Genomic DNA, 17,373 nt, shown 5'->3' on the forward strand with positions numbered 1-17,373 from the left:
TTTCTCTTCCCCGTTATGTACTATAACTGAAAATGAATGTTCATCGGTTGTTTCGATTTGTGGTCCTTGGTCCAAGTTTTTGGAGAAGACATGAATATACCTTTGACTGTGTCAACCACTCATGTCTGTGTTCTCTCCCACCACAACATATCAAGTTGTTCCACTTTCACTTACATTTTTGCAATTATGTTATTTGCATATTAGAATTGGTGTTCGTAGCTTTTGATTAAATTACATGTGTTTTTTCAACACTTTAAAATGAACTAGTATATTAAATTAAATAAACATCAAAGTAAATAAATAAGCATACAATTAAATGTGCAAATAAATAAATATCCTTATAACATAATTAACTATATACTTGCTGTTTATACAGTAAAGCATGTTTCAAAATCATTTCTATGTTAGACATGCTGATTTTAAACAACTTTAAATTAGCCTTATGGAATGGTTGTATTGTTGAAAAATTGAAGATATCAATTTCAATGGGAAAAAGAAGTATCTAACAACCAAATTTCACAGGAAAACATTCGAACCCTAAAAATTGAAAAAATTTCCTGAACACAGTTAATTTTGTACGGGGTGGATCAAAACTCAAAACCAACAAGAATCGTACTTTGGTGGAGCCCAAATAGTATAAAAATTTAAACCCAAAAAATTGGGGCATGATAAGGTGAAATGATATGCTAAAAGATGCAGCAGTTAGGTGCAATAACGAAACTGTTGCAAATGAAAAGGAATTGACGTTAGAGAGAGGCATGAAAGAAGTGGAAGGGGAGCCACTGAAGTAGTGCATGATTATTATTGCTTAGGCACATGGCAGCAATAACATTCTCAGCTTCCAACACAGTAGAAGCCTGTGCCATATGATCACTCTTGTTATGTTAGGAAGCTACGTTATCCATCTTTGTAATTTTCCTACCTTACAAGAATCCTTCTTCATCAGTACGGAGTACAATTGCTTTTCATGTGAAAGCACAGTAAGTAGGGCAAGTATATATGCTCTTCAAATTACTTAGATTTGATAAGACATACATGCACCATACGGTTTAAAGATATTTATACGGCTCCAAAGCGATTCTTCAAATTAGTTTTATGTACTGACTTAATGTATGGATTAGTTGTATTTTTTTTTTTTGTTTCTTATGTTATATTTTAATTTGGCATATCAAGACCTAATTTGGTTAACGGGTTATTGTAATCCAAATTGTTCCTCATTAAATTGTTCACCAAAATACAACACCCAATAAAGGACAATTTACACATCTAAAATAATTAGAGCTTGATGCATGGGCAGCTTTTAGTTAGTGATTTTGTTTTATTGTAATTGAGATTTTTGTGCTTTAATTAATGTTTTTTGGAGTTGTTTTGAGTTTTGATATGCTTAGGAAAAAGTCGAAAGACTTTAGGCAAAAACAAAAGAAGAGAAAGACAACCAAAGAAGCTCCTGGAAGAAACAAGGAAAGTAGCATGCAAAAGGAAGCAACCTCCCAGAAAACCAAGAATTGAAGACAAGCCCCATGAAAGTGTAAAAAAATTTGTAGATGATGTTAGTCATGACCTCTTCATATTCCAACGAACATAACTTGAGATATGCAAAGTTTCAAAACGATATATGTCTATAATAAACTTTTAGTTTAGGCTACAAACGACCCTCACTTTTGAGCTCATAAAAACAACGCTCAAAACCGGCGTACCACGCCTTCGATCACGCCCTCAACCAGCTTCCTCAAGGGCATGTCACGCTACTCCTTGGCATGGCACACGGGGCCAAAAACCAGCAAGTCTCCTTGCCACTTCCAAGCCTAATGTGGCATGCCCATACACGCCCACACATGCCCGTGCATCCATCTTCTTAGGCCAACTCTCAGTGTTCATCCAAGTACAACACCACTCCACCCAAATCTCAAGCCAATTCTCTAAGTCCAAGGTCAAGTTGCAAACTCATGATTTCAACAAAGTATTATACGGAGTTTTGAATTTCAAATAGAATAAAAAAATCATTTTTAGTTTAAGATTAATTAGAAAAAGATTTGATTTGATTAGAATTGATTCTATTTGATTTTGTTTTGAATTTAAAAGATAAGTTTAAGTTAGAATATAAAAAGTCTAAGGAATTCATCCGAGGCTTTTTATCACGTGTTATATATTTTACTTTACAATCTTAGTTTTTGTTTTTTTGTATCATGAGTAATTAATCTCTTCTGTTAAAATTAAGAGTTTTGTTTATTTTTTTATGAATTAATAATCTAAGTGTTTTATTTTGTTTGAGGTTTATACATTGTTCTATTTTATGATTGCGTTTTTGTTCTTCATCCTTAAATATTAGAATTGTTGGAAATTCTAACTCCGTTTTGGATTCTAGTATTACTTTAAAAAATTTGATATTGGAATCACCTTGAAAATTATTTCTCATGACTTTTTTGTTTAATTAAAAATAGTGTTTCAAAAAGTGTGTGACACTTTATAATTTTCAATTATCTCTAGTTTTGAATAAGTGACATAAAATTCAGATTAAAATTTTTTTGAAAATTATACTTTTTTGTAAGTTTCAATTGTTTAGGATTAGCTTAAATACGTGACATATAATTTAATCTAAGAATTACTTTTGAATCTTATTTAAATCTAAATCAGATTTGTGCTTAACCTCTTTTGTTAAGTAGTTGACCAAGGAATTGACCGTTAGTTAATTAAGAAGAAATTGGATTGTCAAGAAATTTAAATTAAATTATAGGATAAAAAAACACATATATGCCAAGGGAAGATTGATACTACGCAAATCAGCCAAACAAGAATCTCATTCATCAATCAACCAGAGTACACTATAATATAATTCGAATCAACTAAATTCGAATTATATTTTTTCATAATTCGAATCAACCTAGATCGAATATGACCAACCCAAGCGTACAAGTAGTTCGAATCAAGTAGGGTCGAATTAGACAGTCATAATTCGAATTTAGTCAATTCGAATTACATGCATCACGTGACAAGGGGAAGTTCGAATCATATTGATTCGAATTACTCCCTCTTCGTAACAAATTCTAATAAATTTTTTTAATGAATTTATTTAAATTATACTACAAAAAATATTTTATTCTATGCAAAATAATTTTAAAAAATGGCTTAAAAATTTTTTTTAAATTATTTTGCATACAATAAAATATTTTTTTGTGGTATAATTTAAATAAATTTATTAAAAAATATTCATGAGCTATCAAGAATGGACAGAAGAGTATTGTATAAAATTCGAATTGCTCACCGTATAATTTGAATAAGGCTTGGTTTGGTAAAACTTTTACTTTTTCAGAGTAGCTCATGAAAGCTGTCTTTTAAAAGACGACTCTTTAAAAGCTACAGCACTTGCGTTTGGTAAAATCACATTAAAAATAGCTTTTAATAAGCACAAGTACTATAATTGTGTTTGGTAGAACAGCTTTTAAAAATTAAAAAAATTATAATAAACATATTTATAACGAAAAATAATATTTTTTTTCAAATTTTAGAGACTAATAATTTAAATATTTATTTGATTTACTCTCTATATTAACGTAAATAGAGTTATCATTGGTCAATAATAAAGCTTGTACTGATACGTCTATTACCGATTTATATATATTGACTCACTTATACAAATCACAAAAAATGAGACACATATCTCAAGTAAAATTATATGAAGATTGTGTTAGAATTTGTGAAGGTTAGGTTGAAAAATTAAAAATATATGAGGATTCCAATGGCAATATAATGACAGGAAATATGTGTGGAAAAATAAATAAAATATATTTTTTATTGTTTTGTATGGAATAAAATATTTTCTTTAATTTCTAAATTATTATTAACTATGTAGAGTACTTTATTTAAAATTTGAGTACATGCATGTATTTACCTAAGTCATTAGAACATTACAAATTTTTATAATATTCCTAACATTTTTTTAAGCCATTTTTTAAATTGTTTTGCATAGAATAAAATATTTTTTGTAGTATAATTTAAATAAATTCATTAAAAAATTTATTAATAAATATTTATGAGCTATTAAAAATGGACAAAAGTGTATTGTATGGAATTCGAATTGATAACTCATTAATATTTTAAAGAAGTCTCGTAATTAAATATTGTTAGCTTTTTTTTTAATGCATGAAATAAAATATATATTTTTTAATTTTTAAATTATTATTTTTTAATAAATTTTTTAATAAATTTTTTTAATAAATTATTAATTTTTTTAATAAATCAGGGTCTAATTCGAATCATCCTGATTCGAATTACTGTATGTGTGTAATTCGAATCAGGTTGATTCGAATTAGTGTGTGTGCGTGTGTATAATTCGAATCAATATGATTCGAATTATATGTAAATGGAGTTCAAATTGAGTAGATTCGAACCGTATAAAAATGGCTATTGGTAGATTCATGAAGTAGATTTTCATTTGGCTTATTTGTGTAAATTTTTTCTTCTCTTGATTTAATATAGTGATTTACCCTAAATTATATATGATTTGTCGTGAATTGGTTTCTGTAAACCTCAAATAAATGAACACAAGAATTGTTTTCTAGAGAGTGAACATTTTTGAAATCTTAACATTCTTATCATCATTGTTTTCATTCACAGTTTTGCTATTTATTTGCCTCTGTTCAACGTTCAATTCTCATTCCTCTATTTTTGATTTGTCTAATTAGAAGTAATCAATTAATTGTTGCTTGCTTGGTCCATTGATTCTCACGAGAATGATATCCACTCACCGTGGTATTACTTGATATGATTCAATGCACTTGTCGAGTTGGTTTTACGACCATCAGAACTCAATTACACAAATGCAACATTCTCAAACAATTTACATTTCGGTCCTAACTGTAATTTATGTAAACCACTACAGGCTACAGAATTTTTAAAATTTTCATATAAACTGCCATGCTCTGTCACGGATTATGTTTGAGCACTGATAAACGTAAACCGTTGCAGCTTAAGGAGGATTATGAACTGAAGTGTAGAAACCACTATAGGATACTGTTGATTATAAATGAAGTTGGTGACATAATCCGTTGTAGTTTGCAACAGATTGCATGTTGAATATATTTTTGATAAATTAAAATTTAAAATTTAATTTTTGTTATCTAAATAAAATTTAACATAAATAAAAATAAAAATAAAATATTTATACATAATTTACGTATAATAATAATAATAATAATAATAATAATAATAATAATAATAATAATAATAATAATAATAATAATATTGATGTATAGTATGTACTAATTATAGAAATATATATAAACCATGTTGCATTAGCTATAAATTCTATTTAGATCACATGATGTAAATCTATTTAATTGCATTACAAGAAAAACGATGATTACCGCCAGATTTACTGATGGTTTTGATGTGAAATTTATTTGGTCAAATCGTTATCGATGGATTCTTGATTCCGACGATAAATTCGTTGGTAATACTAGGAGGAAAAATAAACAGGAGAAATAAGCGCGAAATGTAGCGTGGGATTTATCATTAGAACAATTCTCCGGCAAACCCATTTTAGTAAAACGCTACGTTTTGGTCACCCGCAATGAGTTATCAACGGATTTATCCGCTGATAGATCTAACGGTAATGAGTCCTAAAATTCAAAGCACAAATCGTCTCCCTTTTCAATTTGAAACTACTCTTTGTAACCTGTTTTCTCCCTTTCGCTCTCTAGCCGCCTTTGAGACTCGCCGCGTTGTCAGCCCCACCGCCGCCACTGACGACGAGGCCTCCCTCCTTTCTGTGCACCTCCCATTCACCGCGACATTTTCATTGCAGCCACAGTAGCAAACCCTAGCCTCCGTTGCGGCCGCCGCTCTTCTCACTGTCGGCTAGCATCGTTATTTGCGTCAGCAGCTTCTTCCCCTCGTCCAACACGCTTTGTCTGGTGCTAGGTTCGTCGTCCTCCACTAGATCTAGGTTAGAATCTGATTTAGCATTTTTTATAACATTTTTTGTTATTATTATTTCTTTTTGACATTGGCTCATATGGTAGTGTACATTTATACATGTGGGTTTTTTAAGTGAATTTGATGAATTTGCCAATGCTTGTTGCAATAGATTTATACTAAAGATTATATATATGAATTTAGTTTCTTTACCATGTGGTTGAAGATTTATTTTTTGCTGCATATATTAACAAGGATACCTATTACTTTCCGTTAGAAATATTTGCAAGTTTCTCTTCACTTAACATGTAAATTTTATTTTTCTATGTAGTTCCTTTGTAATACTTGTAGTAACTTAGTGATGTTAATATTAAGTTTCTTCCTACAATCTACCATGACTTGTTCTAATGAAAATTTATGACATTTTAGTTTGGCTATAAATGTGACATTACATATTATTTCATTGTATGGAGAATTATTTTTTGATTTTCTTTTTTTTTAGTTGTGTTATATGGATACTTAGAATGTAAACTATTATAGACTCATAATTTACTTATTGATAGATATACAATTTACGTAGAACTTAGATTTCATACCATGTTTGGAAGAGGATGGGATTTTATTCTAATGAAAATTAGATGTGTCTATTGTATTTTGGTTCAGATTTGATAGGTTTTAAGTTATTGGTTAATTGGTTATGTAGGTTTTAAATTCAGCTATCAATCAGATTTTCTTAATTCTTATCAAAATCGAATAGCAACTTCCTTTAAATATATGTAATTGATTCCCCAATAAGCAAAATCACATGGGATAAAGTCCGAGGTGAGATGGGAGATGTCTAGTATTAGAGCAAGAAGTTGTGGAGCATTTCATTAACTATGTAAACTATGGTAAATTTTGGAAATATGATTGTCAAAACTGATTTTTTACAGAATGTGATAAGTGGATAGTTAACTTCTAAAATTTATAAATGGTTTCATAGGGATCAAAATTACATAAGACTAAATGCTGATGAAAGGTAGATGTGTCTAGTATAATAGTATAGATTTTGAGAGAATTTTGATTTAGAATTTAGTGTAAATTTTTAAATAAGGATTGCCTTATTGATTTTTTTTCCTGATCTGATTTTAGCAACAATGCAACAGCTTTAAAAATTCGTAATAAATTTTACGAAAACTTGAATTTATGTGGGACAAAAACAAAAATGAAGTTTAGTGTCCTAAGGCTACGTTTAGTTTTGAGAACAGAAAAATATAAGATAATAAAAATAATACACAAAAAATAGAGACACAAAATTATGAAAATTTAATTTATTCTTATTTTTTTATTCAAAAAATTTAGAACGAAAAATATAATAATAAAAAATATAATTATGAAACATTAACAATAATAATTGAAAGAAAAAATGAAAAATAAGTTATCTCTTGTTAGTGTCTTTGTGTCTTTTCTATAAGGATGGATACAAAATACACTAATTCAGTTTCTCTAGATACAATGTATTTGTCTATGTCTCATCTATCAAACATGATTTTGTGTCTCTGTATCCCTGTCTTAGTATCCCGTGCATGTAAACAAACGCAACATAGAATACCTCTATCAAAGAAGTGAGTTAGCGCGGAGTCATTACCCGTCATTTAAAAATTTTACAAGAAAACAATATGTAGTGTTGTTGAGAGAATAGTGTATCCCTGTCTTAGTATCCCGTGCATATAAACAAACGCAACATAGGATACCTCTATGGCTCTATCAAAGAAGTGAGTTAGCGCGGAGTCATTACCCGTCATTTAAAAATTTTACAAGAAAACAATATGTAGTGTTGTTGAGAGAATAGGGACCTCGAGTTCTCCCTTATCTTCTGGAGCTAAGATGTTCAGAACATATTTATTTATAGGGTAAAATATACTTTTTGTCCCTGATGTTTACTAAAAAATTTAAAAATATCCATAAATCTTAATTTATTTTAATTTTGTCCCTCAAATTTTTTATTTGTATTAATTTTTACTGTTAATTTTTTAATAATTAATATTTTTTTTCAATTATACTCTCTCATATTCCTATCCCCTGTCATCTCTCTCTCTCTCTCTCTCTCTCTCTCTCTCTCTCTCTCTCTCTCTCTCTCTCTCTCTACCACCATCTCCGTCGAGCTCCATTCTCAATGACCACCACTCTTTTTTTTCTTCGCACAAATCCAACACCACCGAAACCATCTCTCTCCCTTTTTATTTGTTCACGGGCAATCACTCAATGTTGTCACGGCTCTTCTCCCTTTTCTTTTTTTCTTTTCCCTCTTCTTCTCTCCCTAACCCACTCTCCCTGTGTCTCACTCACTCTTAAACACAAAATTAGAATAGAGCAACATTATTTTTCTTCTTTTCGATGAGATTGACATTTCAGTGACCACGTCTATCGTCTCTAATTTCTGTTAGTTAATTTTAATTTGGGGAGTTAAGTTGATTAATTAGTTAGTAAAATACAGATATAATTTTCTATTTTAATGAATATTCTATTCTACGATTATTAAGTTGTGATATATTGTTGAAAGTATTGAAAATTAACTGAATTGATGAGATATGCCTCTATCGATGCCGTAGATTTCAGATCTCGCCAAAGAAGAGTCACCGACGATATATCTTGGAACGGTTCAACAGCAATAATAGTAGAATTACAGAAAATGTCTTTCATTATTGTAGAAATTCAAGTGGGTGGCAATGGTGAGGACGATGTGTTCGATATGGTAAAATGTGAGAGAGAAAGAGAGAGAATGAAAGAAGTGTGATGATGATGGTGTAGGAGAAGAGTATAAAAAAAATTTATAAAAAAAATTTATAAGAAGAAAAAAAATGGATGCAAATCGAAAAGTTAAAAAATAAATTAAAATAAATTAAAATTTAAAAATATTTTTAAAACTTTTGATAAACATTAAGGATTAAAAATATATTTTATCTTTTTTTTTATAATATTAAAAGATTTAGTTAAATTGAAATTAGCTTAATGTTACATACAAAATAAAGTTTGAAAAAAAGAGGGGAGGGAGGAGAGTTTTCATAATAGCCAGCCTCTTGTAGTTTATTTTAGTTTTTGACATGCTAAATCATCCTTATGCTTTCTACAAGGTGTTTGGAAACTTCTTGAAATTTAATTCCTAAGAATTGAATTTAATTCTAGCGTTTGAAATAAAAATAATTAAATTAGTTTATATGGAATTTAATTTATTTCTTTATTTTCTCTCAATTTCAATTTTAAATCAAATAGATCCGATTTAAAATTTTATTCCATTAGAATTTCACTTAAAACTTAAAATGTCTAAAATATTTTTTGAATTTAATTTCTTATTAACTTTTCTTACTCACTTTCTTTCTATGTGTCCCACCTTTCAACACACTCTCTCTTCTCTCACCACTTTCATTCTTTTTTTTTCTTTTCTTTCAATTTACTTAATATAATATATACCTTTTTTTAAAAAGTCTACTATATAGATTAAAAAAATACACACACGAATAGATTTTAAGTGTTTAACTTTGATTAATGACATCAAACATTTGTCAATACGTCTGAACATTTCAAGTGAAGTTGCGTCAATTATGATACTAACAAAAAGTGGCATAATTTTGTTCCATTTTAATCACATGAATTAATTGCTATAATATACTATTAATAACTAGCCTTTTTTTTTACTTGCTATGTCATTAGACCACTCAACAAGTTGGTTTTTGATAGTTCATATTTGTTTTTTTTGCTGGTTTGTCGTTAGAATCAACTATGAAGAATCAATTAATTTTTTTAATTAATAATAATATTTTTTAAATTTAATATTTTTAGATGTATTTTAATTATTTTATATGATTTAATAAATATATTTATTATTTAAATATGATGTTATATTAATAAAAAAATTATTTATTATAAAATTTTAATTCATATGATAAACATTTTAATCACTAAAATTAAATTTAATTCTATAATTTTATTAATTCATTTTAAATACTAGAATCCCATTAAATTTTAAATGGAATTTAATTTTTTATGGAAGTCAATTCAATTCTTTATCATTAAAATTTTTTGTTAAAGGTCCATCTCAATTTAAATAATAAATCACGGTTACTGTAAGAAAAAACATTCACAAACTAAATAGAGTATAAGATGAACAAACAAGTCCGGAAATGGATTGATATTGTTGTGGGTTTGCTGTCAAAGTTTATGACTCACGCAATGGTTACTTGTGGTTGTGTAAGCATCTGTTTGGTTGAGAGGAATGGGAGAATTGGTTTTGGCTTTGCGTCAACTTGTTCCAAAAAAGCACAAGTTTTTGGCTTGGTTGTGTCTTAAGAAGACTCTTCCTGCTGCAAGTTTTCACTTTAGAAGAGGAATGTCGTCATCGGATAGATATCCAAGATGTCTTTCTAGCTAGAAATCGGTTTTACATTGTATTCGGGATTGTCCAAAAGCTCAACTTGTCTAGCATAGGTTGGATATTTCTTGTCATCCTTTGGATTTGGATTTGAAGAACTAGTTCTTGTATCATAACAGAGATCATCCGTTCAAGTTCTTTTTGAGACTTTGGTGGATATGGCGAGAAAGGAGCAATGACATCTTTAATTCTCATAAAACTTGGCCTCCGGAAAAATTGATTTGTCTGGTATTAACTTCAGAAAAAGAGTTTAGGAATATTTTTGAATTACAACGTATGTCCCTTCCCTCTACTCTAAATGGTTTTTGGAATCCTCCATCCATTGGTACTTTTAAGATTAATTGTGATGTTAGTTATTTTGGTTCGGGTGATAATGTTACTTTTGCTTGTGTTATTAGAGATTGTAATGGGAGTTGGCGAATGGGGGTGTTTAGAAATGATTGAGAGTAATAGTATTCTTCAAGGAAAATTGTTTGCTATTTAGAGAGGATATCTCTTAGCTTGGGATGTGGGTCAACTCGATGTTATTTGTGAAACGGATTGTGTGGAAACATTTAATCTTATGGTTTTGGGTTTATTGATCCATTGGTACTCAAAATAAGAAATATCATGCATTAGAATTGGCGTGTTGACTTTCGTTTGATTATGAGAGATGCAAACACGGTGGCAGATACTATGGCAAAGATGACGATGAAGTTACAACTTTTTCATGTGGAGCTTCCTTCACTTTGGAAGGAGTTTTAAAGTAGTCTTAAACTGAATTGTCTCTCTATTTAAACAATTCTTTTGTTTTGTTTGTTTTGTTTTCCTTGTTTAGTTTATTTCCGTAAAAAAAAATTAGAGTATAAGATACTATAAATAAAAAATAATCCTTATAGATACTTGGTTTGCGAATTTGCGCACAAGCTATATATATACCAGATGATTACGGAAAAAAATTACATAGGTAAAATAAACTATAATTCTTTGCGATTTTTCTTTCATTCATTGGTGTTAAAATAAAATATTATTTAATTTAATTTAAATAATCATAATAATTTGAGCATGAAATCATATCAATATCAAATTCACAAGGCCAACATAGACTTTCTTATTGCTTGCAACTTAATTGAGGTGTCTCTCATGGTGCAACGATCTTTAGGTTGTTGAGCTGTACATGACAACCCTACTCTTATCACTGCATCTACACATTCTTCTGCTTTGCGCCTCCAATGATGCACACTATGGTTATCTACCTCAATGCTATAGCTTTGTGTTGAATATTCACTACTCTCATTTGTAAGAAACCTTCCATCACCAACCTTCATTATTACTTTATTCTCATGATCATCCATTGCTGAGGCAAATTTGTTTAGGCATAACCCTTCTTTGAACATTTCATCAGTTGGCCTTTTTCCTATGAACATCTCCAGCACTAAGATCCCAAAGCTGTACACATCTCCACTTGTTGAAACCTTCCCTCCTTCCCCGTATTCTGAAATTATATATAGATAGATATAACCCCAATATTAGAATAAACTAGTATTTTTATCCATAATAACATGACGCAAATATAAATTTTTTAAGAGAGATAGAATGAGTGAAAAAATGGGAGAGATAAATAAAAAGAGAAAGAGAAGGAAAAAATAACATGTTACTAACGATAAGAAGACTCGATCCCACAACCTCTAAATGAATATGAAGAGATTATGCCGTTTGAACTATAGTTTGTTGGGATTAATAAATATAATAGATTATAAAACTTTTATACTACCAATACATGATAAAGATTAATATGGTTTATGAAAGCAATATTTTGTACCTGGTGCAATGTAGCCTATTGATCCCTTAAGTCCAAGTGTGCCACTTTCTTTCTGTGTTGCATTTTCAGGAAGAAGCCTTGCCAATCCAAAGTCTCCAACATGTGCAACCATGTTGTCATCTAGAAGAACATTCATTGGCTTCATATCACAGTGGACTATTGGTGGGTCACAATCATGGTGTAAATAGTCCATAGCTGAAGCAACATCAATGGCGATGTTCAATCTTTGCAACAAAGAAAGAGATGATCCTGACTCATCATCATTTGGGTGTAACCACATGTCCAAGTTTCCACTTGCCATGAACTGCATAACAAGTGCCTTGAAATCCTCTCCCTTAGAATCAAGACTGGAACAAGAAGTAATAACCTTCACTAGGTTCCGGTGCCTTGCATTCTTCAAAGCTTCACATTCTGCATTGAAACTCTTACAAGCCTTGCTTTGTTGCATGTCCAACACTTTAACAGCAAAGGTGGTGGTTTCACCGGTGTCTAGGGTGAACTCGCCCTTGTAAACAGATCCAAATGCTCCTTTTCCGATCAAATTTTCAGCTGCGAAATTCTCTGTGGCAATCCGTATCTCATTGTATGACATACTTTGGGGTAACCCCATCACTAGAGCAGATGTTGAATTGACATTGCTCTCTCTACTTCTCCTCCTTTTGAATATTACTATCCACAACAGATAAAGCATTGAAATGAGAAGAATAGTAGCACCTATAACTGCAAGAATGATAGGGAGTAAAATATGTCTCTTCTTTTTGCCTACATGACATAAAAGTATCCCCAACTTCCTTGCAATTTCCATGTCAATGCTACAAAGCATGTCATTTGCATGGAGATCAACCCGGCTAAGGTTCATGAAAACTCCTTTCATGGGAACTTGTCCTTCCAAATGGTTGAAAGACAAATTTAATGTATTTAGATCCTGCAGCTTCTCCAAACTTTCAGGAATAATGCCACTGAGGTTATTTGATGAAAGATTCAAAGTCTCCAAGGATGCTAAACTCCCTAGAGTACTTGGGATTAAGCCACTGAAATTGTTTCTCCCCATCTCAAGTATCTTCAAGGTAGAACATTCTCCTATTTCAGAAGGAATGGAACCTGAAAAATGGTTGTTGGAGACATCAAATGTCTCAAGCTGTTTCATGGTACTCACGCCAGATGAAATTGATCCATGCAATGAGTTTCCTCCAACGGATAAGTGTACTAAGCCAGGAAGGTCAAAAATCTCCTTTGGTATAGTTCCACCAAGCTTATTCATTCCAATATAAAGAGAGTTTAGTCCCTTGCATTGTCCTATACTTTGGTGAATTCTACCTGTGAATTGGTTGTATGCCATTGAAATAATAGACAGAGAAGTGAGATTCCCAAAAATATCTGGTATTTCCCCTGACAATACATTGTCATCTATTGTAAGTTCCACCAGATTACTTAGAGATCCGATCTCTGATGGCAACTCACCAGAGAAATGGTTGGATTCAAAAGATAAAAACTCAAGATTTTGAAGTTTCTTCCATCCTTGAGGAATCTTACCAGTGAGAAAATTATCAGCTACACAGAACCAATATAGTTTGGTAGACAGATTTTGAATAGAACTTGGAAGTTCTCCAGCCAAATTGTTGTGATAGAGTATGAGAACTTGAAGCTTAGTTGAGTTTGTGAGGGAATCAAAGAACTGAGAATTCAAGGAAGTGGTGGAAGAGAGAGAATTGTTTCCAAGAGCAAGGTATACAAGATTTTCAAAGTTGTTGAACAAAGGCAAGTTCCCATTAAAGAAGTTGTTAGAAAGATCAAGGTACTCAAGTTGTGAAGAATTGGATATGAAATGAGGAATCGGCCCTTCAAACCTATTTGTTGCAAGGGAGAGATTCTTTATATTTGGAAGTGAAAATCCTAAAGAAGCTGGAAACTTTCCTGAGAGATTGTTGCTTGTGACAGACAAGTATGTTAACTGAGAGATGTGGAAGAGTGAAGAGGGAAGTTGGCCGCTGAGATCGTTTTCCGATAGTTGAAGCTGCGAAAGATTGCCAAGGTTTCCTATTTGAGTTGGAATTTCACCTGACAAGTGATTCCTTGCAATGGCAAGATACTTAAGAGATGAGAGATTGCACAACGTTGAAGGGATTTCACCGGTGAGATTATTCACAGACAAATCCAAGCTATGTAAACGTTTGAGTTGTCCCAACTGCGGTGGAATTGTGCCGCTGAGGTTGTTGGAAGATAAGAAAAGGATATTGAGAAGGGAAAGGTAAGAAATGTCTGGTGGAATTTGGCCATGGAATGAGTTGGCAGAGAGGTCAAGTGAGTGAAGGTAAGTGAGTTTGGAGAGTTGAGAGGGTAATTTTCCAGAGAGGCTCAGTCCTCTTAGATTCAGAGATTTGACCCTTCTTCCAATATTGGAGCACTTCACACCGTACCATTTGCAATGCTGGGAGTCTGTCGTCCAGCTTGAGAGTGTGTTTTGGGGGTCAATGACTTGGGATTTGAATGAAAGAAGGGCTTCTTTGTCTGTGGCAAAGTTGCATGCAATGCCACTAAGATGAACGAGTAGGAAACAAAGGAGAAACAACATTGTTGTCATGAATTTAAGTATTTAACTATGTGTTGAGTTGGAACTCATGGTTCCTTAATGAATATGCATACATATATTTATAACTGAAAATATTTACTTGCATTACTTCACGCGTTTGTTTGATATATCGTTGTTTTTGCTTGGGAAGGGAGAATGAGTCATAAACGTAACCAAAAAGCTAGACATATCAACATTTCAGCATATGTTTTAGAATCCAATTTTGTTAGATAGATAATATTTTTTTTAAATAATGTAAATAATAGGTTTTAGAATTGATTTAATAAAATAAAAAAACATTCTACTTCTAAATTATATCCTAAATTTTAACATTAGGATAATCATCTACATATCTAATAAATTAAACATCTAATCATTGTTAATTGTGTATGAATAAATTGAATAAAAAAATAACTATTCAAATAAAAATAATTAACATAATCATCTATATACCTATTAAATTAAATATTCAATATATCTATTGTTTATATTATTCAGGATCTCTTTATACTTTTTCTTTAGAATAAGTCTCTTTGTTTAATTTCCAAAGTGCCAACACTTGAATGTCGACATTGTGTTAAGACTTAAGAATGGAAAAAAGTGCAATGAAAAGCGATGTAGAGATCCATGATACTCACAAGGGGTCTTGTTGAACTTAGTGTCTACTTCAAAGTATATATGTCCAAGCAGCAAGGCACTTGACTCATTCAACTTACTTTTATGTTTATATTCACATCTTCACATAAAAGATAATAATTCAGAATTATTAGATAATTTAATATATTTAATTAAATTATTTAATTAAATATATTTATATTTTAATTATTATTTTTACATAAAAATATCACGTGAATAACTATTTTATTTGTAAAAAAATTATTTTAAAATTACTAAATTACCTTGTTGAAAATATAATTCCCTTCAATTTTCCTCCACTTATTAGCCACCAACGTTACCATTTAATTTGGCAACATAATTGACTAGAAAATATTTTTGTTATTCAATTTCCATTTTCATAAATCTTACCAAATCTAACCAATTATAAAATTATTTGTGCGTGTATTTTTCTAGAAATGAAGTTTCTATCATATAACAACTAAAGTAGTTTTTGGTGACTTATTTAGTTGTTATATGTCAGGAAAAACTAATTTAGTTGTTATAAAATTAGTTTGAAACTTAATATTTATCACTCTTATTTTTCTAAATCTAAATAAAAACTAAATTGATACAAGACATACATAAACTTGTGGATTAGTCTATTGCATAACTAGTTATAATACACGGAGAAGAAACATTTTTCGAAAATATGATCACACCACCACATTGGACTTTTGTATATTTCTAAATTTAGGTTTGGTTCGATAAAATAAGATACTAAACATAAAATATAAAAAATAAAAATATAAAAATTAATATGTTTATATTTTATTTAATGATAAATTAAAATAAATTTAAAAAATTTAATTTATTTTTAATTTTTTAATAAAAAATATAATTATAAAAAATTAATAAAAAAATAAAAATAAAAAATTATATCTTTGGTTAGTATTTTTATAAAATTTTTTAATTAGAATATAAAATATATTATTTAATACATCTAAATATAATATTTTTATTTATATTTTATCTGTTAAATATAATTTTATATTTTAATATTCTAATTTTAATATGTTGTGGAAAAAATAAACGCAGTCTAAGATATTTAATCGTCACCAAAAAAGTCTAAGATATTTAATCTCTTGATAGATACCAACTTTAAAGTGCAATACTTTTCATTCTCTCAAACTTAATTAAAGCTACTAATACTCACAAATATCTTATAAAAATAAGATAAATGCTATAGTGTCTAAATTATTAAAAAAAATAAATAAATAATATTTAATAAATTTTAAATAATATATTTTTTATTTTAAATATTTTATTTTAAAAAATAAATTAAATAATTTAAACACCACAACAAAAATACAATAAAATTCACCTAAAAATAATGCCCTTATTTAGTGCCTCCAAATTGATGTCATTTGCTAATGTACTAACGATATTTTTATTCGTCATGTCCTCCAATAAGTCTCGTTATTTAATTTATCCACACATATGTTAAGATTGGAGAAAAGTGCAATGGAAAGCGATGTAGTAGACTAGTAGTCTATGATATTCATAAGTGAACTTTTCGTAGCATTGCATGCCTATGAAGCAAGGCACTTGTGACTTGACTCGCTCAACGGGCTTTTGATATTTATATTAACATTTTCGGCAAAAATAAAAATTAAAAATAATTAAATAATTTAACATATTCAACTAATATAAAAATATTACGTGAGTAACCATCTTATTTATAAAAAAGTAATTATTTAAAAAAAATTAAATTATCTTTCTCATCAAAATAGTCATTTTTTTCCGTTGTTTCCCACTTATTAGATCACCAATTATACTATTTAATTAGGCAATAAAATTATTTAGAATATTATTCGGTCATTTAAATTTTATTACAATAAATCTAGCCAATAATATAGGATTGTTTTTGTGTCTTTTCTTAAAAGAAAGTTATTACTCACATATATAACTGTCCGTGTTAGAAGCGAAATTACGATCTGAAGAGGTAAAGATCTTAACTTCGATGTGTATAAAACCAAGTCAGATGAATAACCTATAAGACACTCTGATGCTAATGTTAATAGTGTA

The 17,373-nt window shown here is 29.8% G+C and overlaps 1 protein-coding gene across 1 annotated transcript; it reads right to left on the bottom strand.

The window, feature by feature from the left end:
* Positions 1–11,273: 11,273 nt before the first annotated feature.
* On the bottom strand, positions 11,274–14,774 carry LOC112715675 (uncharacterized). Its single transcript, XM_025767464.3, has 2 exons — positions 12,123–14,774; positions 11,274–11,795 (listed from the first exon to the last, which is right to left on the bottom strand). The coding sequence occupies exons 1-2, from the start codon at positions 14,701–14,703 to the stop codon at positions 11,389–11,391; spliced, it is 2,988 nt and encodes a 995-aa protein (XP_025623249.1). The 5' UTR covers positions 14,704–14,774; the 3' UTR covers positions 11,274–11,388.
* Positions 14,775–17,373: the final 2,599 nt, after the last annotated feature.

The sequence above is a fragment of the Arachis hypogaea genome, chromosome 10 (genome assembly GCF_003086295.3).
Source record: "Arachis hypogaea cultivar Tifrunner chromosome 10, arahy.Tifrunner.gnm2.J5K5, whole genome shotgun sequence".
Lineage (NCBI taxonomy): Eukaryota > Viridiplantae > Streptophyta > Magnoliopsida > Fabales > Fabaceae > Arachis > Arachis hypogaea.

Bases quoted from the DNA above. Each gene is read 5' to 3' on its own strand.
- LOC112715675 (XM_025767464.3), bottom strand. From the start codon at position 14,703: ATGACAACAATGTTGTTTCTCCTTTGTTTCCTACTCGTTCATCTTAGT. The intron at 11,796-12,122 runs GTACAAAATATT...ATATAATTTCAG, and splicing joins AATAGGCTACATTGCACCAG to AATACGGGGAAGGAGGGAAG.